This window comes from Gambusia affinis, linkage group LG08 (assembly GCF_019740435.1).
Source record: "Gambusia affinis linkage group LG08, SWU_Gaff_1.0, whole genome shotgun sequence".
NCBI classification, from domain to species: Eukaryota; Metazoa; Chordata; class Actinopteri; order Cyprinodontiformes; family Poeciliidae; genus Gambusia; species Gambusia affinis.
In genome coordinates, this window is record NC_057875.1 from 9,677,355 (window position 1) to 9,705,310 (window position 27,956).

At 37.5% G+C, this 27,956-nt stretch overlaps 1 protein-coding gene across 2 annotated transcripts; it reads left to right on the top strand.

Moving 5' to 3' along the window:
• The first annotated feature begins 1,418 nt into the window (after positions 1-1,418).
• Positions 1,419-27,937, top strand: LOC122834992 (RNA polymerase II elongation factor ELL). Of its 2 annotated transcripts, none has more exons than XM_044123613.1 (12): positions 1,419-1,665; positions 5,095-5,142; positions 17,430-17,557; positions 18,075-18,229; positions 21,116-21,357; positions 21,881-22,005; positions 23,159-23,273; positions 24,330-24,786; positions 25,194-25,263; positions 25,641-25,812; positions 25,912-25,956; positions 26,171-27,937. In XM_044123613.1, exons 1-12 carry the CDS (start codon positions 1,528-1,530, stop codon positions 26,282-26,284), a joined length of 1,809 nt encoding a protein of 602 aa, XP_043979548.1. In that variant the 5' UTR covers positions 1,419-1,527; the 3' UTR covers positions 26,285-27,937. The 2 variants fall into 2 exon arrangements, with proteins under 2 accessions (XP_043979548.1, XP_043979549.1); XM_044123614.1 differs by having other exon boundaries at positions 1,580-1,665; positions 18,140-18,229.
• The last annotated feature ends 19 nt before the right edge of the window (positions 27,938-27,956 follow it).

Here is a 27,956-nt window from a genome sequence, read left to right on the forward strand (position 1 = left end):
CTGCCTCTCTGACTCATTCTTTAATCCACATCAAAGGATGTTATCCATCAGGATTAAATTAATCCAAATTCCATTTCTGGCATTTAATTTCTCTGACAGGCAGATGTTTTGCATGTGTCAGTGTTGTTCTTTTGTTTGTTTGTTTTTGAAGGTTTTGTATTCAAAACCTTAAAGGATTATTTTTCAAAAAAAATATATTGTTTTCCTACACTTTTGTTGTTTATTCTTGTTTTTATGTGTCCACATAGAAGTATTGAATGAGTCTGTTCAGTATTTGTATTTTCAGCATTCTCTATTAATATTTCTGGTTGCTATAGGTACCTCATCGTATATAAAATTACTTTTTTTAAAGATTACTTCACACAGCAATGAAGATGAAATGGGCTAATTTTAATGTGATGTCTGGGCATGTATGGTCCCTATCTAGTTACTGTCGGTATGAGATTGTCTAGTAAAATAACATTTAGATATTATTTAGAAAGCCCTGAGTTAAGATTAGTGTTTTAAGCTTAACTCTGCATTTGAGGTTCTTATTTTGAACTATAAAAGGGAGTAGTTGTAGAGTAGTAGAGTAAAAATAAGCTTACATAAGAATTTAAGAAACCTTTATCATTTAAACCATATGTCTAATAACATTTTAGCCACTTAGCTACTAACAGTTAAAGTAAGATTTAGCTTTGTAGCTTTCCATTGACACAAAATGGATATTTTATTTTTTAATGTGTCTACATTGAAAATCATGGTCTCCAGTTCAAAATTTAAAGTATAATAATAATAAAAACAAACAAACAAAAAAAAAAAAACAAATTTGTGATCTTTTTCAGTTTGTTAAAAAAGACTTTTAGTTTTTCAAAGAAAATTGTACCTAAATTGTTTTCTCACTTCCATTTGATCCCTACATGTATTGTTCTGTCTGTTGAGTGAAGTGGACCTTCAACCTTTCTTAAAACTCAAAAGTTTTACGTGAGCCTTAACAGTTGCAGTAAGATAGCATGTTACATAGCTAGAACTAATGGCATGATGTCCTTATAATAAACATGTTACAATAATAGAAAAGTTCTAAATAAAAATGAATGAACAGCATAAACGTCCTGAGTAAAATGACATTTGTTTTGCGAGTCATGTTTACAAATGCATTTACTTCCTTGTATGTGTGTGTGTGTGTGTGTGTGTGTGTGCGTGTGTGTGTGTGTGTGTATAAGTGGTAAGAAAATTCAAAGTGTATTTACCTAAATCCAAAGGAGCGAGACTTGGATCTGACCCATGGGCCAAAATACATCAAAGAAAAAAAACAGACTTCAAGCAACCGGAGTGGCAAAGATGGCCAAAAATACTGACCAAAAAACCGAAAGTAAAAAAAAAAAACGAAAATAAAAAAAGCTTTGCACACATATTTACATTAATATTTCAGGAATGCGTGTGCGCTGGTTCTTGGGGGTGTGAGTGTACGTGTGTTAGCTCCGCCCCCACGCCTTCTTCTCCGTGACGTTCTGGGCAGAATGTCACCAATCGGCTTCAGTTGTAGAAATGGCAGCGCTGAGACAGGAGCATCGGTATGGGCTCTCCTGTGGAAAAATTAACAAAAACAACCCGAGTCAAAGTCTTTACCACGTCAAACTCACTGACACGGCCATCCGGACCCTGGAAGCCTTCCAGAACCTGAAGGTAAGCAAGATCACCGGCTGTAACTTTAAAGCTGCTGTGGCTTTTATTATTCATGTAGGAACATTTTCTGTTTTCTTTATCGTCTCTCTCCCAACTCCGGGAACTGCTTTGGAAAACATCGCTTGGTTTATTTTTCACACGGAGCACAAATAATATATTTTTAAAAATCCATAAAAGTTCAAATAGCTCTTTGTTTTGAGTATGGATTGTCTAAATTTCAGACCAAAAGCGGCTGGTGGCTGATAAAAGCGGGCTGATTTAAACGTTTTCTCGCCCACTCAGAGAAACGGCAGAGCTGAATTTATTAGGATATAAACAGGCAATTCTTCATATTTTTAATTTACTCTCCCGTATTCCATAATTTGAACTGACTTAAGCAAAAATAATATAAATTGGGCAAGATTTTTTTGCGTTGTTCTCTCAGTCTCTCTCTCTCTCTTTTCTTTTTTACAGTCTCACTAAAAACAAACTTTTCCTTTTTTATCTGACCATTAAAAGCAGATATTTTTTTCTTAGTTTATGTAGGCTACATCGCAGCTAGCATTGAACGTTCAGATGACGTCCGACGAAACGTCCACCGTTTTCCGGACGATAAAATGAAACACTATTAAACCATTTAACTTTCAGTTGAATGTCCGCCGGAAGTTCGCTGACAACTTTCAGCGGACATTCACAGTAGGTGAAAATAAAATGCTATATATGGCTCTGCTATGTCTGTGGAAATGCTAACATAGCAGCAATTCCATTGGATGCAAGGTTTTCATGTGGAACAGTTATCTTCCATTTCCTTGGGAAATTAATCCAATGTTGTCACAAATGGGAAAATCGATGACAATCACTTAAAACACTTGATAAAGAATTTATTAATTTTACAGAATCTTAAAATGTATTTAGGTAGAAGGATGAACGCATATGTTTTCATTTGTTTATTTTTTTATGGCAAACTGCTTGGCTTGGCTCATTGCAATAAATTGAATATTCGATCGAGAAAATGACTTGCCTTTTCAGATTCGGAAGGCTGTTTTATTGCCTTTAACCTGGGTAAAGTTGGCCTATCAGATTAGTCAGACATCATTTAGTCTATCCGAAATGCTCTGTTTGATAAGACAGAGCTACAGTTGTGACTGCAGGAGAAGGCTCATTTCGTTGAGGTTTTTTTTTTTTTCCTTTTCCGCTGTCAAAACAAATGAGTCTGTTTTTGTGTGCGCCACATTCCCGAGTCGCAAACAGCTTCTAAACCTGGACCCCGACCTTGGTGGTTGAGCTGGATAGTAAACAGCTGGGTTCGGTGGCACTGGCTCTGAAAGTTGTTGTGTATTGTTGATGCCCGCCCATCTCCGGAGCTCATTGGTCCGTGAAGCGGAGGAAACTCCGGAGCTCTCCCACAGCCTGACAGCTTCCTCCAGGCCACAGCAGGCAGACAGAGAGGGGAGGGGACAGCAAGTTTTCCAAGCCGTAGACCACCCTAGAAAATGCCGGTTGAGGACAACCCCTGTGAGGGTGGAAGTTTCTGTCCTGCAGAAACCCGAACCTGACAGCTGCTGCTACTTCACTGATACTTACAATCAAGGGTGAAAAGAAACAGTCGAAAGACTCTTCAAAGAAATCAGATTTAGTTTTTCGCATTGAACGTCACATTTGCTGAAAAATGATACAAGGACCCAATAACACCAAAATAATTGAGCAACCTCCGATTTTATTTACTTGATTCACATAACAGTGACTCCAGATAATATTCAGAGAATATTATCGATAGATTGTTAAAATGACTTTAAATCCTCTTTTGTCTAAGCTGCTGTAAACTCTCCCTGGCGAGTTCAATTTGGCACAGGATCAGTATAATCAGTCCTGTGAAGGATGACTCCCTTCTGTTACCCAAGTTGAGAATAGCCACAGGAAGAAAATGACAGAGGTGAAATGACCAGCACCCTTTCAAAGCCAAGGCTGCCATCTTCATATATTTTTACACAAATGAAACCACTTTTTATTTATTTTTTTTTTATTTTATTGAGATTGCACTTTTTATCACCTGCATGTTTGTTGATATACTTAGTCACATTAAATCGTTTCACATTAGTTTTTTGTTTGTAAATTATTTTCTATCAATTTCTCATAAACTTTAGGACAGCTTCTAAAAAGTGCAAAATTTACATTGCAGCTTTTTGCTGCCAACAAGGCCTGTTTTATAAAGTAAATAGAAGCTGAATGTCTATTGACTTAAGGCTACAACAAACTTCACAAATTTTGCAAAGTTTGAGAAACAAGAACTAACACATATCAATCGCATATTTCATTTATAAGAATAATGGAGCTGTGGTGTTGATACTTTATTAATGTTGTTAGTAGTTGATAGCTACTGCATAAATCAAATACAATGCACTGTGAGAAATATAGAGATGCAGGTGGAATCAATTAAGTGTCATATTATGGTGCTCTAAAAGGTTAAATTAAAATTATACATAATGTAATCTTCACTCTGAAGATTTTTTTGTTGTTCAGATTAGGGATGGGCAACATGGACAAAAAATGTACTGAAAACAGGATTAAAAAATGACTAATTTGCTAAAAATCCATCACTGTATACTATTAGTATACTATTTATACTTTTATAAAATTAGTTTTTATAAAATTTGCTTTCATCACAACAGTTAGCGTTCAATCGTATTTCCTGTCATTTTATCTGAATACAGAGAAATTTTCAGTTCATTGTTAAAAGCAGGACTCAAATAAAAACAAAATACAAAGAAAAGCAAAAAAAAAAAAAAAAAACACAAAAAAATCTTTCAAACAACGAACATATTTATCTGATATATGTTTTCAGTTTTAGTGGTTTGCAGACACTGTTACTTACAACAAATAATATGATCACTGTCCATCTCTAGTTCAGATTCATTTTTCAAGGGTACAAAAGTGCATTTGTTCCACCCTTCTCAACTATAATTTTATTAAAATCATATAATAAAAGAGGAGTTGGCCTGGCCCAGAAAAGTCATAGTGGAAATTTGCCAGAACAGATCAAACATGAGTTGTTACATTCATCTGGTGGCTGGGATAAATCTAGGGTACTTGCATTGTCCTTTGGTTTTAAAAGTATTTTTAACCACATATTTAATTTGTACCTAATGACCACTGGAATTGCGTGTTTAAAAACAAAAGAAAAAAATATTCAAAACACATAAATCACAAACAAATGTGACATGAAGAAAATCCACTAGTGGCAGTAGAATAATTAATTACACCCACTTCTCTTCACATTAGAGCCAGAAACTCTTAACCTTTACACTTTCTGTGGAACGGTGGTTATAGCAACAAACACTAAGACATGCAGAATGGCTACATATTTTTACCTATAATATTTGATCAACTTTGTAGATTTGAGATGAACATGATTTGCAATTTAAATTGGATATTTTCTTCCCTTCTTCACAGGCTTCACTATCAAACCAGCCAGTAATTTGCTTCAAGGGAAGCCAGGGGGTAAGATGTTTTCCATATTTTCTGTAATGTTTCAGAAACTGAGAATAATTGTTTTTCCTGTTGAGTACATTTATAAAGGTTACTTTTTGCCATCTTGTTAGATTATTTCATATCAAATTATCACTTCCATAGGTTCATAAGAAAGTCTGTTTTTCCCCAAAGGTCGGTGAATGATGAAGTTGCCAGTTGTTGTGCCAGAATGATAATGTGGTTGCTGTTAATCCAGCTCACCTCACAGCCTAGGGTAAAGGTGTGATTCATTTCCTCAATAATACTTTGTTGCGTCAAGTATCCTTCATTAGACATGTCTAAACAGACACCTGGTGAATAGCCTTTGGAAGAGAAAAAAATCCTTTGATAAAGAAAGTAGGAGAACCGTTCTTTGAAGTGCCTGAAAAGAAAGTTGCCTACGTCCAGCTAGATTAGCAGGGTCAGACTCTCCCTACCTCTGCTCGTTAGGCTACTACATTTTAATAGCACAATCGGCTCTGTCTATCAGGGGCCTTTCTAATCACTACAGGAGCTGATTCCACTGACTTTGCTCTGTAGTCAAATACTGGCCCTGTGCACTCACACGGGGCCTTAAAAGTCCAAAGACAGGGTATGCTATCACCCCCTGCCTGCCAGGTTACTGGGTCAGGCGTGCAACTGGGGAAGCTTTGTTATGGGGAGGGGTATGGGGTTAGGGGATTTGGCAAACCTTAGGGAGTCCCCAAGTCTCAATACTTGTTGTTGGCATGAAGACATGAAAGACCTGAAAAACTCTAATGACACTCAAGCAGTGGAATTTTTTTAGAATTGGAGAAAAAAAACCCCACCATGCTTGCTGAAGTGCAGTGAGATATCTGTGAAAACACCTGCTGATTAACCTGCATGTGAGAGTGTGAAGCTTTGTCAAGTGACTGCAACTGAAGTTTCCTTTAATCACTGAAAAAGAATTGGTGATTATATCTTGGCTGGCACATTACATATTCAAATTGCTTTGCAGAATTTAAGCATGGGCTCCCTCCCCCTCTGACAATATTCCCAGGGCCGGACGATTGGCCATTAATGAATGAGATGCAGCCATTGCTTGTGTGGGGGGAGCCCAGATTAAGCTGTTACTGGGGGAGGACGCTTGTGAATTTGGCAGTCTGGCATGAAACACACCAAGATAATATCCAGTATGTCTATCTATATTGGAAGGTTACAGGATTAAGGATGTAATACGTCCTGTGGTGTGTGTTTGTTGGCTGAATCTTTTACAACACCTCACCCCTTCCCCCAGAACTCGCATAAGTGCAATGGGTCATTTGTCCACTGACAACCGGCAACTGTTGAGCTTTATCGTAAAAACCACAATTGCTACTTTTTGATCCTTGCCCTCGCTGGCTTATGTCAAATTTCCTGTAAAGGGGGCACTTGTGTGGCCACAGAAACCATAAGAATTCCTCAAATCACAGTCCTGGCGTCTCTCCAGGGTTTAGCGGTGCCGGGGGCCAGGGCGCCTATCAAGAAATAGCAAACTGAGGTTTTTGGCAGCTTTTCTCTGTCTCTGCGGCATTTAGCCCTACTACTGGAAATAGTTCTGCCAGGCTTGTAATCATGCAATGTGAGGCATAGTATATGAGACCTTTGAATTTGACATTCAAGATGAATATGTAACTTTGAAATAACAGCAGAATACCACATTTTATATTGACACATATTATTGTACAAGGTAAAAGGAAAATGACAAAAATGATACAAACGGTGAGCCCATATGCTGATCAATAAACAGCATATGGGCCAGAGATGCACAGCAAAATCTGCTTTGAATTCACAGAGGGATTATGAAATGCATTGAGAACTGGTTTGGAATTTCACATCTTTGTGCTTATGTTTTTTAAGGCTTCGGGAGAACTGCCTCTGTGGTTATAGATTTCCATTTTGTTGCAAAAAGATAGAAAAGATAGAAAACAATACAGTTGAATGCCTGTTAATGGAAAAGTATTTCCCCCCCCTTAATGGTTTTGTAAATCTGGCAAACAAGCAAAAGCGAAAAACATATATATTTAAGAAGTCAAATATTTTTTCACAACCCTGCATGTGAACATTATTTTCAGTCTTCTTTTTTTTTGATTGACTCATTCTGTTCTGTTGAACTTAGTTAACACTGTGCACAATACATTAGACAGCAATTTGAGATTTTATAGTGTAGCATCAGGAAAACAGTTTGTGGGTATATCTGGTTGCTAGTAAACATGAACATTAAAGTAGAGATGTGTATGTTTTGCTCTCTCAGGTGTTACAACAGTTTAATTTCACTCTCACCTGATAAATGTTGAATTACAGTAACCAGGGTAGTTGTTTTGGTTTATAGCCCTGTCTCTTTTTATGTCCACAGCTGTCACATAAAGGCAGCCTGTGTGAGTATGAGGGGAATGTGGAGGTCCCCTTAAAGATATTCTCATGACGACTGTGTGTGAAGGCAGAACTTCCCCTGGGCTCCTTTCTGCAGGCTCTGTTGATTATTGTGCCGTTTTACCCTGTGTCTTGGCTGAATTCTTGGGAGACATCAGGGCTTCTATCTCACACTTGGCTGCTCTGACTCGCTACCCCCACTTCGCCTCGTGCTCAACCAAAAATAAGCTTTTCCTCTGTGTGAGTGTGTATGTGTGCATGCACACATCACTTTTTTTTTTTTCTTCTTTTTCTGGACACTAATTAGAATAACAATAACTGGAATGCAGTTTGATGGTCGTTCTCTCCCAGTAGCACAGCAGTGAGAGGGAGAGCTGTCCCACGTGTTTCTGAAAGGGCACACGCCTTTCTATTGAGCCAGATGTGTTAAGCAAGGCAAATTGTCAGCATTTTTTCTTTGCCAAAGGCTCTCTGGAGTTTTTCTTTTTTTTTGTTTTTTTGATCACAGTATATTTTAGGATCGAGTCTTATGGGAGTTCTGCTGCTAAAGAGGACTTTTTGAGGGAATAGGGGTTGTGCTAATGTTTTCTTACTCCACATAGACGAATAAAAAATATATATTTTCAGCAGATCTTAAAACTAGATAAATGCAATGGATGTTTTGCAGTACATTACATAGGACAAGTTGTCCTAACTTTGTTTTTTTTTTTTACTTAGCCACAGTGCAGGAACAGATTGATAATGATGCTACATCTTTTATTCACCAGCTAATTGAACAACTTAAAAAATATATCTAATTTTCTGCTTTGTGACGTTATCAATCACAAAGACGTTTTTACCACTTTTAAGAACCATACAGTGGTCTCAGCAATTGCCACACTTTAAGCCTCCCCCCACTCTTGTAGAATTTCTGTTGTTCTTCAGGCCAATTTCTGTCCAGCTTCAACTGTCTGACAGATGGCCCCACATTTAAAGTCAAGGTCCTGTGGCACTAGAACAAGCCCTAAATTGTCAACACTCCACGACCGCACTTGACATTTAGTAAAATGTCCTTGTATGTTGATATGCTGCATTTAGTTTAGCTAAGCGTAGGGTTGTGTGTGCAGTTAAGCATCTTTATTTTATTCACGTCTCCAAAATCTTTGTGGTTTGTTAGGAGAAAATACTACTTGTTATTGTTGCCTGACACGTCATGCTTTTAATTCTCTTTGGCTGGTCTGTTATGAAGGATCTGAACTCACTGTAAAGTCACTTCCTTTGTTTCTTTGAAAGAGTGGTGATTGTTTAAAAAAAAAAAAAAAAAAAGTCTTTCTTGACTCATCTTTATCGCTTGGGACAATACAGTGCAAAGCAATAACATGCAGATTTGACATGTGGTCAAATAGGTAACTAAATCATCAGTAAAGAAACATGGAAAGGAAAAGTGGGTTAAACAGTGGAACAAGTGGTAGCACTCTATAACAGCAAAGCCCCAGCAAGGGAAACCAATCTCTGTGAAATGAGGTCTAACTAATTTCTGAATCAATTCACTAATTCCTCCATTTACACTAAAATAATATTAATATAATATTTCTGTTAGTAAAGTTACATATTTCAAAAATACTTGCATCTCACAATTTAATTGCAATTTATTCAACTGAAGACTAATCTTGGTTTTATGTTTAGGATAGTTGAATCGGAGAAAAAAAAAAAAAATCTTACTTCTAATTAAACCAAAATAGCTATAAGCTAGTAGGTATTGATTAGAGTTACATAATCACATTTCCATCCAGTTGGCTTTGTGTAGTTTTTACACTAACCCAAATCTTTTACATCACCTTTGTTGTTCAGTCTTAATCATTCAATGACGATTTTATGAAACTACTTACCAACAGTTAAAAACATAGTAATAATTATATCAATAGAAAAAAACCCCACTTATTTTTGATAAAACTGCTGGCACTTAAGTGCATAACCTATCTTGATATGGAAGGCACCTTTGAGTAGGATGACACTGTCAAGTGCAGAGAGACTGCAAGCATTTGTTGTAGTTGACAGATTAGGCCCAGCTTTTTGGAAAAAAAGACTGATTCTGCTTGGCATAACATGCAGTACCTTGGGGGTTACTCGACAGTTGCCCATCCCCATATCGCTGCACTAATTCGCATCAGTCCCAGCCACCCCCTCTGTCTCTTTTTCCTGTACCTACCAACCCCCCTCAGTGAGGAGACCCTCAAACATCACTACAGCATCATTTGATGCTCACTAAAAACAGGCTGTAAGGGGTTTGAAATGTGTCTGTTTTTAGCTGTGTTGCTGGCAAGGTTTAGACCTTAAAACTTGTTACTAACTTATTTTTATTAACTTTGCCACTCTATCATGACTGAAAGTGCCACTAAAGGTAGCGAAATATTTTCCTCTGGTGGTAAAAAGCAAACTTGCCCATTGAATGATGGATGATAGCATGCATCATTTAAGTAATAATAGTAATGCCAAAATCACTGCACTGCACTGAGCTGCACATTCCTAGAGGACGAACTATTTAGCCATCCCTCATGCACTGGCTCCACTTAGTGACTGAGACCACCCCCCATCTTTTCCATGCACATGCCCAAGCCCCCAATCCACCCCAATCCCTCCCTTTACCACCAAGCAAGACACAGCCACACGTCCCTGCCGTTCATGAATAATCCAGGATGCCCGACAGGCCATTGCACTCAGCTTTGTGGGGGAAAAGCTAGAACAAAAGACTGGCAGCTCACAGAGCAGCTTTGGCTGAGTAGGCTCAGATGAAAAGACAATAGTAACTAGTGTCAGTACAGGCAGGGGCAGGAGGAAAAGACTTTAGAGAAAATCACATATCGAGGTGGCAGTTCGCATCTCATCTCAGCTCTGCCAAATACCAGAAGTTTCATTCTTGCCTTCATCTGCAAAGCAAAGAGAGACAGTGATAAACTCTCATTTTTGACCTTTCCCTGCAGATACTTGGCTTTATTTTAACAAAGCAAAGGGCAGGCCAAGTCTTACTGTTGTGTAAGTCATATTTTCCTCAAGACAAACAGTCTGACATGCTCCTAAAGTCACAGAACTTTTACAACAACAAAAAAATACTGGCCCTTGTCCTTGTTCAACTGCTGAGCCCCCCTGCCAGTTTTCTGTTCCAGTCCAGTTCACACCTTATAACAGCTTGAAAGTATTTGACATCTCCAAACACACAGGGCCTGGATTAGCAGATGTGCTTGGACTGGAGCCACAGAGGCAGTTATTGTATTAGGCTATGCTCTGTTTGGGAGAAGTCGGGGGTGCACTGAAAGCAGGTCATCATCTGGTAGCTCTAACTGTAACTGTCCAACAGCTACCCAGAATTCCTCCCCTTATGATGAGGGGATTTACTGTGCATGAGTCTCACTGTGACTAATAATGACCTGATGAATTTTATTGAACTGACACAAGCTAGCAGAATTCTCAGATTAGAATAAAACAGGCTTAAGCTTCTTTCAGAGTAATGATTATCAGACTTTATGTCTCAGGGATCATAATTGAAAACTCGTAATGCATAGGTAAAATAATTAAGTTGCTTTCTTTCTAAGGTAGTTACGGATGTAACACTTGCGATACACCAGTGACATGTGACAGGGAAGGCAAGTGAGGCAGAGCCTCACCTGTCATAAAGGAAAAATATAATGATAGAATAATTTATATTTATATCTATTTTCACCCTGTGGTTTCTACTGTAAAGTATTTATTTTTTATTTAGTCTAACCAATTTTGATTATTTTTCCTTCAAAATCGCTGAATTTTTGCATTTTCCCATTCAAATGCTTGGAAGTGCAGGTGAGGCAGCAGCAAGCTGAGCCTCACCAGAGATTGCACAACCTCTCGCTAGCTGCTCTGGCTGCCATTCTATAGGAGCATGCTCCTCCTGTCTGTACATCGCCAATAAAATGGCTAGAAAACATTTAATGTATAAACTGATTTTTCATAATTTAGCTTATGTATATAATGTACAGTGTTTCTTGTCACCAACTGTGTGTTTAATGTGTTTCGTGTGCTGAGGAGCGATCACTCGTAAAGGGCAGAGAACAGATTCGAAGTGAGGCAGGCAGTTTTCTTGCCTCATGGCAGGGGGCGCTCATGATTCCAGACATTGTGATTCCACATCTGCAGAGAAGAGACAGCAACAGCGAGCTAGCCATACAGTAAAGTCAAGTGCAGCAATATATTTATAGTTTTCTCCTCGTACCACAGCAATTACTTATCAATAATCGCAAAATAAACATTAAGCTAAAACCATATATTCAGCCTGCAACAGACTGAATGTTCTTCTCTTTGTGTGGGAAATATTTGAGTGTTTTTCTTAGGGGTGTTGTCGTCAGTTGCTATAGCAACGAGTCTGTGTGTGTGTAGCCTGGCCAATGCAAAGAGCAAAAAAGACATGATTTTGAGTTGTACTTCAACGGTTTGTCCCTTTGCTGTGGACTATAGCACGATATTAATAATACCTAAATACTTTTTAGGTATTATTGATTAACAGAATCAATTAATAATTCCGTTAATTGAGTTAACGGAATTATTCTGCTGCGACAGCGCGGCTATGGATGGCATGTAGAAGAATTGTCTTTTTGCCCTCCGCTGTTGTCCGCAAGTGCAAAATTTCCTGATGTAAACGATAATATGCAGGTGGTATACATTTGTATATCTGATTATGATTAAGTTAGTGCCTCGCCAGCTTTCCACCTAACCGCACGTCACTGCAATACACAATATTTGCTTTATTAGACAGGAGATTAAAAGTACTTTCTAAAACTGTTTTGTTAAAAAAAATCTAGAATTAAAGTTTTGGTTCTCCAAAAACTGCAGGTTTTCAGTAAAACACCATGTAATGTGGCCCTAATACAAAACAAGCAGGCTTGAAATAACATTTAGTTTCGCTACAAATGAAGTAGAGGTTTCACAGATCACAAACTGTGTTTAAAAGACTATTTCGTCAGTGTAAAAGTATCCAGTCCAAGTCTTACCAGTCTAAATATTGAGATTTTTGAAGTGATGGTCATTGGACTGAATTTATGTGGCACTTGTCTAGAAGTACAGATGACTCAAAGCATTTTATTCTAAAGCCACATTCATCCAATCTCACTTACAAACACGTGGGAATTCATACACCAATGCGCAGATTGGTGGGCAACTCGGAGTTAAGTGTCTTGCCCAGGAGCACGTCAATGTTTGGCAAGAGCAAACTGGAACTGAACCAAAGTTTTGGATTGCAAGATGACTACCACTTACCAACAGCTGCCCCAAAGATAAATGAAGCAGCAAATCATATGTCCACTTCAGAGTTCTGACTGAGGGCCAAAAGAAGTTTGAAATATTTTCTTATTGTGCTGTCACCCAGTCATGTTGACAGCAAATGAAAAAGACTGAGAGACTTCCTCTGGGTGAGACATTTTGTGAACAGACACAGCTGGAACGTCACTGCAGTATTGATACATTTCAAAAAACAGATTTTAAAAAGAACAGAAACAAAATCTAAGGGTTTTAAAATCAACTTTTACAAACATTCTTACGCCTTAACACAGCAACTAAACCAATAAATGTGATATTTTGCAAGAGCTCTTTGCACTGACAACTTTCAAATTAGAAAATATGATGTCTTTATTTATAAAATCTAAAGCAAAAGAATATATTGGTAAGCATTGCAGTTTATGTTACCAGATTGTCTTGTTTTTAATGTGAATGCAGCACAGCACCCAACAGCTTGAATAAAACCCAATGTGTTGACAATGTACTAAAAGAATCACATGCAGTTATGTAGAACTGTGTAACCAGATCTCCTTTCCATGGCATGTAAGCACACGTTTCCCTAGTTCTTGACCTGGGAGTGTTAGTTCCATTTCTCTTTCAGGTTTTAGCAGCAGCTTATTAGCTGCATGTGAAGCTTTGTTAACTTGGTAAAAATGTTGTGTGTGCTTTGTTTTTGATCAGTTTTTTATGCGCTTATTTATTCATTGATGACTGGATGTGGCTTTTCCACAGAGTCTGACTGACACCGGTCTCTGTGTTGACATTTAGCCTCAGCCATAAGCTAGATGTTTGACCTCACCCCTGCATGTGACCTGGAGACTATGAGGCTTGCCCTGTTGAAAAACAAAAACACAACACACAAATACACTGACAGTCTTGGGGGAATCTGACCAAAGTTCCACTTGGAAATACCCATAACTGTGTCTTTATGCAAATCTCCACCTTCTCCTTGACTCACAGGCAAACAAGCATGTTTTCATCAAACATAATCAATAGTCAGCGTTAATAGATGGGTGGGGAGATACCTTGGCTTTGATGATGAGTATAGTCCACTGAGATCATTGTTGTAATTTTTGAGGTTGGTGCTAACACAGCAATTTTTGCAGAGTTCACTTTACTTGTTATAAGTATACTATACTGCAGAGCATTATAATCATAGATATGTTATCTAATGACAGTCAAAGAAAGCAGCTTAAATCATGATACTGATATAACTTCTAGAAAAATAGTTTTCTGTTAACTTTAAGACATAAATGTATCTCCTCTTATAGGCCATTTTGTTGTCTTGTAAGAATCAATTCTATTGATCACTCTTCACACTTACCCACAGTTTCTTTAATTAATATCTAGTGGAATCTATCAAAGACCATCCAAGTTTCACTAAAAGGGTCAAAATTTACTTTGAATAGTGAGACTTCATTTTGTTGCTCTTTTTCTTTGAAGAAACCATTTTTTGTGCAACAAAGATTAGGCATGGTCAGTATAGGATTCTTAAAATATAGACTAATGCCGTATGATGCCTATTTGAACTTTGAATAGAAATAAGGTGTTGCTGCTCAGTGGTATAAAAATATAAACATATTCAAAAATGAATTGGATATTATCCCTTTTATTTGAAAAAGAGAAGCAGTAGTTATTCCTTGATGTTGCTGAAGTAACGAAACATTGATTATTATGTATTATCTGATTTATTGTTGTTTTTATTGTAATATAAACAGAGACAAGAGAGAACACAATACATCACATTTGTGAATATGTGAAGGGACCTTCACCAAAATAAAATGTGCATAAAAAACCAATACCACAAAACGGAACTTATCTCAACACCATCAGTTATTAGTGAAATCATATTACTCATCACAAGATGCAAAGTAAATCAGGAGGAATAGTGATAACTGAGGCAACCAAAACTTTTATCTAATCAGTAAGTATTTGGATACCTTTAGGTTTAAAATGACAATGAAAGAAATGACAGGAGTTGAACAAACTGTTTAGATTTTCTTTTAGACGTGGTATACAGTGGTGCCATCGGCAATCAGTCCCTTACTTGCAATAGACAGATGACTTCAGTTTGTTGACTAAGATAGAAGTCCTCAAGGGAAAGTTGAATTAAGTTTCATTAGGAATCTTTGGTGTCTTAAAACAACTCTAGCAATTAAATTCAATACAAAAGAGATAGACCTGTAGTAGTATATAGGGGAGTATAAATACACTTTGCTATGTTTGTTCCAAATGTGGCCAAGTTTTTTTTATTATTATTATTTTAAGACATTGTACTAAGCTATCTGGCTACAATCCAATAGTTCAAGCAAATACTCCATGACTTATGGTTCATAGGAACAGAGGCTTCTCTGACTGGCCTCACTGTGGATTCATAGCATTTTCGGGATGCACTTGTCATCCCGTGATTAGCCGGAATGGCTCTACTTGTGTGTGTCGGGAACTGCTGGGAATTAATGGGTTAAATGACATATGGTTATGAAGCTTGGGAAGGAAGCTGTGAATAAAGTGGGGGTGACCTCTGAACAGTCTGACCCGGGTGACATTGATTAGAATTAGAATGTGAAGTGTGTAGGGTGGCATGGATTGGGGTGACAGGCAGATCTAATGCATGGCTGCAGGGGAACTCGTACTGCTGCCATCAACTGAAAGAGGAGACGTGGTGGCTTTATTACAATACTAAACATTTCATCTCATCAGATACCTTTTTGTTCAGATTAAATCTTGGATTTATCAAGTAAAAAAAAAAAAAGAAGAGATGCACTGTTGAACTTGTGTTATTAGGAAATTCTTTATTTGTGGCCCTTTATGCGAAAAATCCAGGAGGTTTGACTCCCCTGTTGCCCCTGCTCATATTTTTTGCTTGTTTTGGCCGATCGTTCCTAGTTAGTGCATTGTGTTTAACCGCATCCTGTTAACAGCCAGACATAAATGGGTCAACATTAATGGTCAGCTGTGTCTCAAGTGTCCTCGGCCTGGCGGGCCACTTTGCGTGTTGTATTGACTCGGGTGGACTTGTGCACATGAGGGGAAGCTAGAGGCGGATGGGGGTAGGGTGAATGGCATGCTTTGGGTTTTAGACGAGAAGGAGGAGGGGTGCCGAGGAGACATGCTGTTCATTGGCTTCATGTTGCAAAGAAAAAAAAATGCTTATGGCTTTGCTGCATGACTGGGCATTTGTGACAGCTAAAGTCCTGCCTGTCACATCTGCTGGGAGCAGTGTGCTGTCAGCCACAAGACTGGTAATCAATCACTTATGGGGTGTGGCTAAAGAAGCAGTTTCAATTAAACAAATTCAGGGTTTGGTTGAAGTTTTTCCATAAATAGAATGGAAGACTTAAAAAAAAAAAAGAGCCATACCTGAATCTAGGACATTTTATTTACAGAAGTTGTAAACTGCCCATTTTCAAACTGACAAACTGAGATACGGCTTCAGGGAATGTAGAGGCAAGTAACTACCCGACAAGGTTTTAAAGGACGTTACCTGTAGGTTAATGACTTTCTATGTTCAACTATCCTTTTAGTGGAAATGGGTTTTTGGGTCATTTTATGTAACAGATTTCTATCAGAGATAGACTTTACGCCATTGGCTTGTTTGCTGAAAAGACGCAGTGGACATACTCTTACACAAGAAGCTAGAACCTGATCAAAGAATTGTCACTTTTGTTCTATGTTATGTTGTGTCTATCATACTGGATCTCCTTGTGACTGGCTGCAGGTCATCTTCTTTGACCTGGGAGGCGCCTTACAGTCCTAATGGCTGGCCAGCCTGCCGAATTATTTAGGTCACATTTATTGGATGGAGCAGCATAATAAATCAGGGACTGTCCTGAGTAGTTTAAAAAAAGATTTTTTTGTTGTTTTGTTCTTTACAACATTTGTAAAATTACACAGAATTTGTTCAGGCTGTGTCTAGGAGAAGTAAAATAATCCTATTACATAATGTGCTGCTCAAAATAGCAATGGCAGCAGATAAATGCAATCCTGTCAGCGAACACAGAAAACTGCTAAAGGTTAAATATTACCTCAGTGTTACGGTTTGCACAGCTAGTGTAATGATTAGTCTTTCATCTAATATGTAGTACATTGAAAAAATATGCATATACCATTACATTGAGTCACATTTCCGACACAAAGGTTTATGAATAATATTCGCATTTTATGCGATAGGCTATTACAATGAAAATGTATAAAGTTAAAGGAAAATAGTAAATGCTTTTTAACTGATTTTATAAATGGATGGAAAACTAATTCAGATAAAAGTGGAATAGTTTAAATTAAAGCACATACATGTATTCAAATGTATGTGCTAGTCAAAGTCCAGATGTTGAACATTTCTTTTCAAACATGCGCCCTTCTTCCATGCTAAACTTCAGCTATATTAAATAAAATGATGGGCATAACAGAAATGTAAAAACTATATTTTGTTTCCCTTTGACTCCTCAATAAAACTTTGCTTTGTGTACATCTGTCACATAAAAAATTCACACTGTCATTTGCAATGAAGCATTGCACAGTTCATGGAAATTAAATAGTTTTGCAGGGGACTGCAAAGATATTCTAGCTTTTAAAAATGTTCCCTAACAGTTTCACACTCATATTTCTTCTGTTTTTATCTTTGGCAGTACATAAAGATCCCAGCACCGACCACTGAATCTCCAGATGGATTCAGAGTCTTCTCATTTTACCTTTCCAGTGACAGCAAAGACAAGCCTCAGTCCAGCTTTGACTGCATTCACCAGTTTATCTCAGGGTGAGCAGCACACAGAACTTTTTTCCATTTTCGACCACAAATGGAATTTAAAGTAAATGTGGTGACAGGCTGCAACCGTGGGGCTTGACCAAACACTGGCCTCTCTCTTCAACCTCACAACAATGGACAAAACGCCTGCCGGGCCACATTCAGCTTTAATAATAACCTGAGGGCTGTCAAGCCACATCAGACCTCAAAGATGTGACCATTGACAACAGAGAAGCAGCATTTGTGGCTTCACATAGTCAATGGACTTCTTCAGAGCTTACATCAGCACCAGAGTCTTTAGCCTCCAGAAATTAAAACCCCTTGCTTTAGAGGTCAGAAAAGGTCAATTTTCTTCATGTGCTTTATAGAACTTGTGTTTCACAAGAAGTTAGTGTGCACTCGAGCAGTCCAAGAATTCTGTCATTGGATTTAATTGTAAAACTAAAATATGAGCACAGAATTTCTTTTGATGCTTTAGACAAATGTAATGCAGGACTCAACTGCCCTTTTTTTATATATATATGTACAGGGGGGGCAGGGATCACTTGGAGAGTCAGGGGAGCATTCAAGACAAGATCACTGTTTGTGCCACAGACGACTCTTACCAGACCACACGCGAGCGCATGTCACAGGTGGAGAAGGACATCTGGAGCCGCACAGCGATTGAGATCAAGCCAGGACCAAGTAAGTTTTGGATTTAAGAGTTTCAAAGTTCTCTTACATGTTGTAGCACTAAAGGGGTAGTTCAGAATTGTTATATTTTGAAGTGAGGCTAAATGGTAAATGGTATTAAGCAGGTAATATCTCACCAGTAGAAGATAATTGTCTTAAGGTCTTCATTTAGTACAAAGTCAGAATCTATTTAATGACTGACTTTTATGGTCTAAAGATGACTAAAAATCTCAAGACTATCATAGTAAGTTTATGTGAATGTAATTTTATGAATATTTATAATGTTATCATGTTTGTATTGGCAGATTTTTTTGTCATTCTATTTAAAGACCTGGCTTCAGATATTTAGAACTATCCTTTTAAACCATATTTTGGTTAATACAGATAACTTGAAACATATTACTGCTTAATACAGATAACTTGAAACATATTACTGCTTCTAAGTCATTCCTTATCAGCAATTTCGCTTGCCAACAATATTCATTTTAAGCGACAAATATCTCGTACTTGCTCTAAAAGGTTTGTTTACAATTATTTATGCAAATGAATAATTTGCATGAAAATTCTGGCTAGATATTTGTATGAAATGTAGCCAGTCCAATTTATTCTGGCATTTTACCAATTTCCAACTCAAATTTGTTGATAAAAACAAAATTTGCTGAAATGATGGAGGCCTCACAATAATAAAGGCCTAAAATATGTAATTGCAATTAAAGTTAATTGTTTTTAACATTTAAAGTTGCTGAAAAAATCTGTGTCTAGCTGTTGCATTATGTCATGTGTACATATATTTCTAGGAGCTGAATTTACTTGATAAATGATGGGACAGATTTAAAACATTTCTACTGAGAATTATGCAGGAATATGGTTTCCCATTTCACTCAAACATGTCTTCTCCTGCACATCGGGAGATTCATGTAAATGGGTTATGGCTCTCAGTATGAGCCACATGGCAGGGAAGAGTGCACAGTTGTTTTGTGGTCACATTCTGTCTTTTTATGGTACAGTAATGCTATACTTCTCAGAAAGAAATGCCTGTACACTAAATCACAATTATACACTGCAGTAAAAAAAGGTCAACCATTTAGATAATAGTGTGTGATTTTAATGCTTGGAAAAGAAGACCTGGCAACTAAGTTGAAGACACTGTAAGCACCCGGTGCTAAAACAAGTTAAAAACAAACAAACAAAAAAATCATTGAAAGCTGTCCCCAGTAATATTACCACATGGTTAACAGTTGCTAAGCTTATTGCTTGGCTAGTTCTCAAAACGCTTCTGCAGTATGGTAAAATTTCAAAGCAGCACAAACAGTTATGACACAAATATGTCCCTCGAGCAGTTCTAGTTTAAAACTCTGAAGGGATTTCTCTGGTTGGTGCTTGTTTGAAATGTTGCACTGCAGGTTGTTTCAGTCAGAGCTGAATAGACCATTACTTGGTCTAAGGTAAGTGTTAACCTACTGTCCTTTAGAAATCTTCAACTCTGAGCAGCACCTTGCAAAAGTATTCATACATCCAGGAGTGTTTGAGAATTTATAACCAAAAACTTTAATGTCATTTATAGGGATTTTATGTGATTGACCAACATGAAGTAGCACATAATTTAAAAAAAGAAATGTACAGTTTTCTTTTGTGGTATTGGTCTTTATGACGCTGTTTGTTCACCAATGTTTAGAACTAACCATCACAGAACAGCTGTACTTTACACTGAATTTAATTTAAGTAGTGGATGCTTTTTATTAATTTAATTAGCTGAATTAGAAGGCAAGAAAATGTTCACAGTTATAATGTAAAAAAATTAAGATCCAGGAGCACAAATGCTTTTGCATGACCCTGTATATGTCCAATTGTTTGAGACAATAACACCTGCAGGATATGTAAATAACAAAATCAAGTATCAACCAAGCTCTCTCTGTTGGCACACAGTGTTAGACTTTGACCTTTAATAACCTTCAAACCAATGTATGTCTTAGGATTGTAATGAGATTAGAGTTGGCAGACATCCACATGAAGTGACCTGGGTCCAGTTGAATTAGTTCTATAACATGAAGAAAACCTTCTCTGAGTTAATTGCTTTATTAACCTGTTTACTTAGGAGGAGCCCATTCTACTATCTCATCATTACACTGGTGCAGCCTCTACTCACAAACAAAAAAAAAAAATGCATGAGCTCGGCATTGAGCTCTGCGTATTAATGCATGTACTTTAACCACTTTTTCAGACTGGCATGTAAATTCAATCTTATCTGTTGGCCCTGCATCAAGCTGATTCCATTAAAACAGAAGAGATAAAATTACAAAAACGTATTGTCTGCCTGTTATGTGTGGGCTTGACTTAGAAAATTGGGGCATGATTTGTATATCTACCCTTAGGACAGGATTGTGAATGACATGACAGCCTTGTTTTCACGGGACACTTTAACTGCCTGAGTCCTGTTATCAGATGAGTTGAAAGCATGTTCCTCTTTAGTTGAGCGCAGCATTTAGCTGAATTAAACAACTTGAGATCATTGGTGTGATACCTACTACCTCTAATTTATCAATCAATCAATCAATCAATCAAATTTTATTTGACACATTTCAGCAGCAAGGCATTTCAAAGTGCTTTGCATCATATCAAGAACAGAAACACAATGCAACATAGAATCAACAATCAAAACATCACATTATGTCAAGTTCCATCATTAAATTTGTAATTGATTACATTTCAAATACAATCCTAAACAAGTGGGCTTTTAGTTGAGATTTAAAGGAAGTCAGTGTTTCAGCTGTTTTGCAGTTTTATGGAAGTTTGTTCCGAATTTGTGGTGAATAGAAGCTGAATGCTGCTTCTCCATGTTAGGTTCTGGTTCTGGGGAAATTGATCTCTTTAAAAACTCTTTATCTACTTTATTGACAGGTAAGTGTGTGAAGGTGCAAAGGAAACAGGGCCTGGTCTCCAGCTCTGACAGCAGTAACAAGCACTCCCCCAGCAACAAGAGGCCCCTGCTCCCCAGCCCGGTGGCACATCGGCCCTTAAGGGATCGCATCATTCATCTCCTGGCCCTAAAGCCCTACAGGAAGCCTGATATGCTACTATGGCTAGAGAGGGAGAGGGCCAGCCCAAAGGACAAGGCTGATCTGACCTCTGTACTAGAGGAGGTAGGAGACTGGTGGAATAATATGTTGCAATTAGAAATAATAATAAAAAAAATGTATCTTAGACAATGAGTAAATTGAACTGCCTTTGGGATCTGGTATAACACTGAAAAATTAAACATTATATATAAGAATTGTATAAATCTACCCATGCCTGGTCATCAGTTGTGCAAATAAAAATAATTCGATACCATTAGGTCTATTTCAGGCATATTTCCTGTGTTCACATTGTGTGAGTGTCCCAACGCAATCATCAATTGGAGACTGTGCAGGCAGTGGTAACTGTAATTAGGGCTGTGCTTTAATTATCTTTGGATAAGATAATGTTTTTGACAGGAGAAGGGTTAGGATGACACAGGCTGGGATCCAAGTAAGTGGATCAACTGTTGGTTGCTTTGTATTAGTGGGGTTTGTATACAAGTGATAAAAATAGTGCAACAGTGCTGTGTCAGAGGTTGCAAGTACAGCTAGACTTGTTCTCTGTTGCACTACCTTCTGTCCTATAACAGGAATGTTGGTTTTCCAGGTTGGTAAGCTGAATCCTAAGGATAGCAGCTACTCTCTGAAGGATGAGCTTTACAAACTTGTCCAGAGAGACTGGCCTGGATATCTGGAAGAGGAAAAGCAACTCATCCACAGGCTTCTCATCAGGTGGGAATTCATTTAGGCCAAATATGAAAATTTAGCAAAAGACGAGACAATATTTAAATGTTGTTGTTGTTATTATTATTATTATTATTCATTGTTACCTACAGTGTAATTGTAAATATTTTCACTTTCATCCTTAATATTTGTGAGAGGACAAGTTTTATACTTTAATTGCACACAAACTGCCAACTGTTTAGCTTAGCATAGAGTTGTGAGACAGTGTTCAGCAGTCAATATGGCTTTACTTTTAATGCACTTTAAAACTTGTTTAGCCTCTTGTGTAGATCAAGCAGAAACAGTCTTATATGGTCATCTCTTATTGAGTTATTGTGCCTAGCACTCTTGGTGTCAGTCTGCTTTGATATTAATTTTGCATTTTATTTATTTATTTTTTTATGCTGCTTCTAAATGACAACGCCTTTGCTCAGAAGAATCTTTTAATTGAGACATCAAAGCAATGATAAATTTTTTATGCACTGTGCTGCCAAGTGGCAAGACTTGCGAGGCTAAGCAGTTAAGGAGTGATCTTTACGTGCCTGCCAGAAAACATGGAAGCCATGTGCTCCAGTGCCATTTTGGAAAACAAATTTGCGGCACTCCTGCTGGGTGTAAAAGCTTTGCAGTTGTATTCATTAAAATATTTTGCCAAAAACAATAAAGCTGTGATTTGAAAAAACTTGGAGCATCTTCTCTGTAGTCAGTTTATCTGTAGTCAGTTTACTTCTTCAAAGCGTTCTAAGATCTGTTGCTTGTTGCTACTTGGTGGCTAGGAACTCCACTATTACTGTCACTATTAATGAGAGGGCAAAAATTCACTGCAACCAGTGACCTTTGGTAATGACATCTGTTCAAGGAAGGAGCTGTAGGAAGCAGATTACCAGAAAAAAGGCTTTGGCCATAAAGAGGTTAAATATGCAGCTATTGTTTTTCATACGAGTCTGTTTAGTCTCTGTGTGTTATTTTACAAAAACACAGTTGCATAACTTCTGTAATTATTTCTTCTGTGGAAAGACTTCCACCTCTATCTTTTCCTAGCTGTAGCTCTCATCCCAATGCACAAAAATCTACAATACTGTGTTCTTCCTGTTTGGCTTTATGGGCCATTTACCTTAAAGTTAGTCAAAGTAAAGGTACAGTGTTCTAAATGTCTTCACAGGAAACTCCAGCCACTGCACAATAACCAGTCAAGGAGTCCCCAGTCCAACCATTCATTGCACAAAAGTCTTGGGGATTCTCCCTCACGGCTCAGTCCTGCCAAAAATCTCTCAGTGGTAAATATTCATGTTGCAAGATTTGTCTTGTTTTTATTTCCTAATTTTCTTATGACTAAAAATGAGGCATTACCCTCTTAATTCTATGTACAAACAAAATGCATTAACAAAAATAACTCAAACAGCTCTTACTGGGATCATACAGTGGGAAATAAAATTACACTAGTTATTTCCCAGAACCAGGAAATGGATAGATAAGTGATCTTATGTTATGTTTTATGGAAATGTCTAAATACACAACTAGTCTTTATAGATAGTTGGTGTTAGCTTAGAAATCATTCACAAATGAACATGTTCTTTGGCTTTATTGCTGTGGAATAGATTGGTGTATCTTTACTTTGTTTTAAACAACAACATATGCAAACTCTGCTAAATTATAGCAGGAATCAGGGTCTTAATCAAGACCCTAATTTTAACCTAATAAAACTCAACATGGACAAAAGAGAAGTATATATTTTAAATCTATGAAACTTTGCATAGATAAAGATAAAAGGTGACAGTGTTTTCATCTCCTCTCTGTTTGCTTTGCTTTAATGTTTTTGTCTCAGCAATGATAAAGTTTTAAAAAAACAAACAAAAAACTCCCAGAAGTAATTCAAATGCTTTAAACCTGCTTTTGTTTAGTCGTATTCACTTATTTGCTTATTATTTTTACAACATTGTATGAATTTATGTCCTAAATACTGCTTAATAAATAGGTTTCTAATTGGGATACCAAAACAATCTAAAAAAAAGAATGATATTGGTCACTTAGGGAATGGTGATTAAAAACGAAACAACCAATATGCCTCAGATATTGCCTTGGACATACAGACATCAAAGTCAACTATCTAAAGTGAATCTCCCTCTGCTTATTTGACTTGAACTTTTCTCATAGTTTTATCTGTATTCAGTATTTTGTCTAAGCTTACTGTTGGTATTTTTGAATGGTATGTTCATTCCCTAAAGTGAATTCAACACTATCTGAAGAACGACTAATTTATCCACAATACCATAAAAACCCTCTTTGAAATTTTCTAGTAATATTTCATTTGTTTTCCTTCTCTTTTGTTCTAGAAACGGTCACTGGTTTTGGACGCGTCCAACATCCAAACCCCCAAAAAACAAAGGCTGTCGGAACACTGTCTGCCCTTGCAGTCGCCCTCTCATGCAGACTGTGGCACCAATGGGGCTCGTAACGCCTCCTCTCACGGAAACTCTTGTGCGGCGACAAAAACAGAGTTCGACATAACCAATAATCATCTTCAGGGAAACCCAATTGGTTTGTATTCGCCACACAAGCTCAGCATGCCGTGTGCTATTTCCAAACTAGACAGGACGGAACCGGCTCCCACTTTGCCCAGTCCCAAGCCTCGACACAATGGCACCTCTATATGCACTGAACAGCAGCTCGCCAATGGCCAGCACAGAAAGAAAAGGTCCAAGAAACACAAAGACAAGGAGCGAGATCGCCTAAAGCCAGACTGGATTGAGACTAGTCCAGACCTGAAGCAGAACCAAGAAAATGTTAAAGGTGAATGCCAAAGTTTTATCAGGTCATAATTTATTCTGTTTTGCTGTTAAGATAAGGACGAGGTTGTGCAAGAAGGCCGTTTAAAGAAATGATAAACTTTCCAAGGTTGAGTTATGAGATTGTTTTTTTGTTTAATTAAAAGAGGAGCATTTTCTAGAATTTGATCTAAGACAGCAGTAAGAACAGTTACTCTGTTGTCTGTTGATGATTGACTGTGTAACAGCTGGGTGACCTATGGCCGAGCTAGTCAGCAGGCAGATTTACCTCCTGCTTTGCTTTGTTGACGTAACTGCTCTCCTTGGATTGGATCAGTTATCAGAGACACCATTAAATAATTTATCTTGATATGACAGATTTCCATTAGTATACTGAAATTAATCTTTCTCCTGAATGTGTATTTTAAACAGCTACAGACCACGAGCGAGAGAAAACACCTGTTAACCGAGCCTCAACTGAAGAACTGCCCGACTATTTCATGTAAGGTTTCAAACATTTTTTATATTAACATTTTTTTAATGAGTAAAACATAGCCAACTTTCTTTACATCAGTTGTCGAAGCAACGTTTTACAGCCTAGTTTTGAATTTCAGTTTTAACTTACTGCTTGAAGGAAAAACCAGTTTCCCTTAACAGTATGGTTCTGCTTCAACCCATTCACATAAACAGAAAAAGATTATATAAATAAAGTGTCAAAGCTTCACTGAAAATAACTCACAAAACAAAAGATCTTATGTCCTACATTTATACATCTGCTCAACACACCACTCTCTAATCTAATTCTTGCAGAGCCATCTAGTGGATGGATTCGGTACATACTCGGTTTCCAGAGATTGACGTGTTTCCATTTGATTTCAGAAAATACAGCCCTGTAACGACACTGGAGCAGCGGCAACAGTACCACGATGACTTTTGTGCCGAGTACGATGAATATAGAGCTCTTCATGACAGAATTGGGGCCATCACGGAGATGTTTGTTCAGTTGGGCTCAAAGATCAACACTCTCACACCAGGAACACAGGAATACAAGGTACTTTTTGTACTGGGAGCCAGCTGAAACTGCATCATTTCGCAAAAGAGAAAGTGCAGCATGTGCAGGGCGGTAACACTCTTTTTGTATTTTTTTCAGCTCATGGAGGACCAAATACTACAAAAATATCGAAAATATAAGAAAGTAAGATATTTTCAAATGTTTTTTAGCTTAATCACTTCTTTTGCAATGTCCTGACTTTGATGAATGCCATGTTTGTCATACTTGCATAGGTAAATTTAACAAAAACTGAAAACAAAAGTTCTTACAATGATTAAGAACTTTTTTGTAGATTTAATGGGAAAAATCCCTCAATAAAAGTTTAATCCAGACTCTTTTCCCTTTCTGTTTTTTGTAGAAGTTTCCTGGATACCGGGAAGAAAAGAAACGGTGCGAGTACCTCCACAAAAAACTGTCGCATATCAAAGGCCTGATCGCAGAGTATGACCGGACACAGGGATTAGTTTCCTAGTGACTGCACACTACCCACACCGGGTTGCAACAAAAGTGGACCAAAAGACTCAAGGTGGACCCAAAGACTGTCCAGCCAGGTTCCAGGGATGCTGAGACACTTTAGTTTCCTCCACAGTGTCAATGGAATGGAGGGTGTAAGGTGCTCTGTCAAACGTGGGCCTGGACCGCCTACTCGTGATCATATGTTACCCTTTAAAGCTCTTTTTTTTCAGCTCTATTTATGGCTGGAAGAGCTGGTTTCAGTTCTGCTGTAAAACACGACAAGTAAAAAGGAGAGGCCAACAGATGTGATCCTCATTACCTAGCTACATAATTTGTAATTATATTTTTAAACTGGTTAAAACTTTAAAGTAGCGATTTATAAGTAATTAAGTGATGGTACAATCAAACTTAGGGGTATAAAAAAAAAATTCCACTGAAATGTTTATATTTAAATACAAAAATGTTTTTGTGAATTTGAAGATAGAAAATATATTTAGGATTATGAATTATTAATTTAGTACAATAATAAGAAACACGCTGGCAGCATTACATCGTGCTAGTTATAAGTGCACTGTAAGGCTTTTTAAATTAGATTAAAAATGACAAAATAATCATTTGTAGAACTTAGCTTGATTAAAATTTGTCATTCATCCAAAAACTTGCAGAACTGAGACCTGATCTAATATTGATCACTGAAGTAGGATATATGGAGTTGCTGCAGAGTCAAAGGCTGAAACGTGTGTCTATGAACTACTACAATCAAAATGAATTTTATGCCTGCTAATGTTCTGTCTCATTTCTCAGAAATGCCAAAAAATACTCACATCGGGGAATTATTGAAAACGTCAAATTTGTCTTGGTCACTAAGGACGCTTTTACCATGACATTCCCCTGGTAATGACCGAAGTAACCCGCACATACAAAAAATGGAGCACAAATAAGTCCTTAAATTATATGTAATAAAGCAGAATAGCACTTCCATTTGTTATATGAAGTCTGGTAATCTCGGTATGCAGAAAAAATGTCCCACATAATGATTTTATCACCTTGAAACTTCACTGTTTGTTTGCTGTTTTTGAGGTGATTGCAGTGCAATTTCTCCTCCAAACATGGTGTGTGTAATGACATTCGAAGAGTGAAGCTTTGGTCTCATCTCCCCCGAATTCTCCTTGAGTTGTTTGGTCCGTCCATCTGTACTGCAGCAAGTTTAAAAGGTCTTAAATGTGCTTTTTTTTTCCAGCAGTGGAGTTTTGTGCAGTAATTCTTATAGAGGTCTTGGCAGATAAGTGTATAACTTACTGTTTTCATGGAAAACTGTTCCTGCTAGTTACAGGTGTTTTATAAGGCTCATTGACTACTTTATGGCCCTTGGACAATTCTCCTGATTGTTAACTTATTCTTAGTAATCTTAAAAAGAACACCTGGGGATGGTTGGCTTATGGTTAAATGCTCTTTCTGCTTCTAGATTATGGCCTGCGTTTTTGCAGCCAATGTCAGGACTATGCTGTTAGTGATATTAATTTCCACTGATAAAGCAGTATTTTTCTCTGCTTTTTATGCATTTATGAACTTAATTTTCTTCAAGTGATATTTTCAATGTCATTCCATTTCACATAACTTATGCAGGGACTTGCATAATTCATTTCTTTGTATGTGTGGGTCACTTGGGTGGATACGAACATATGGTG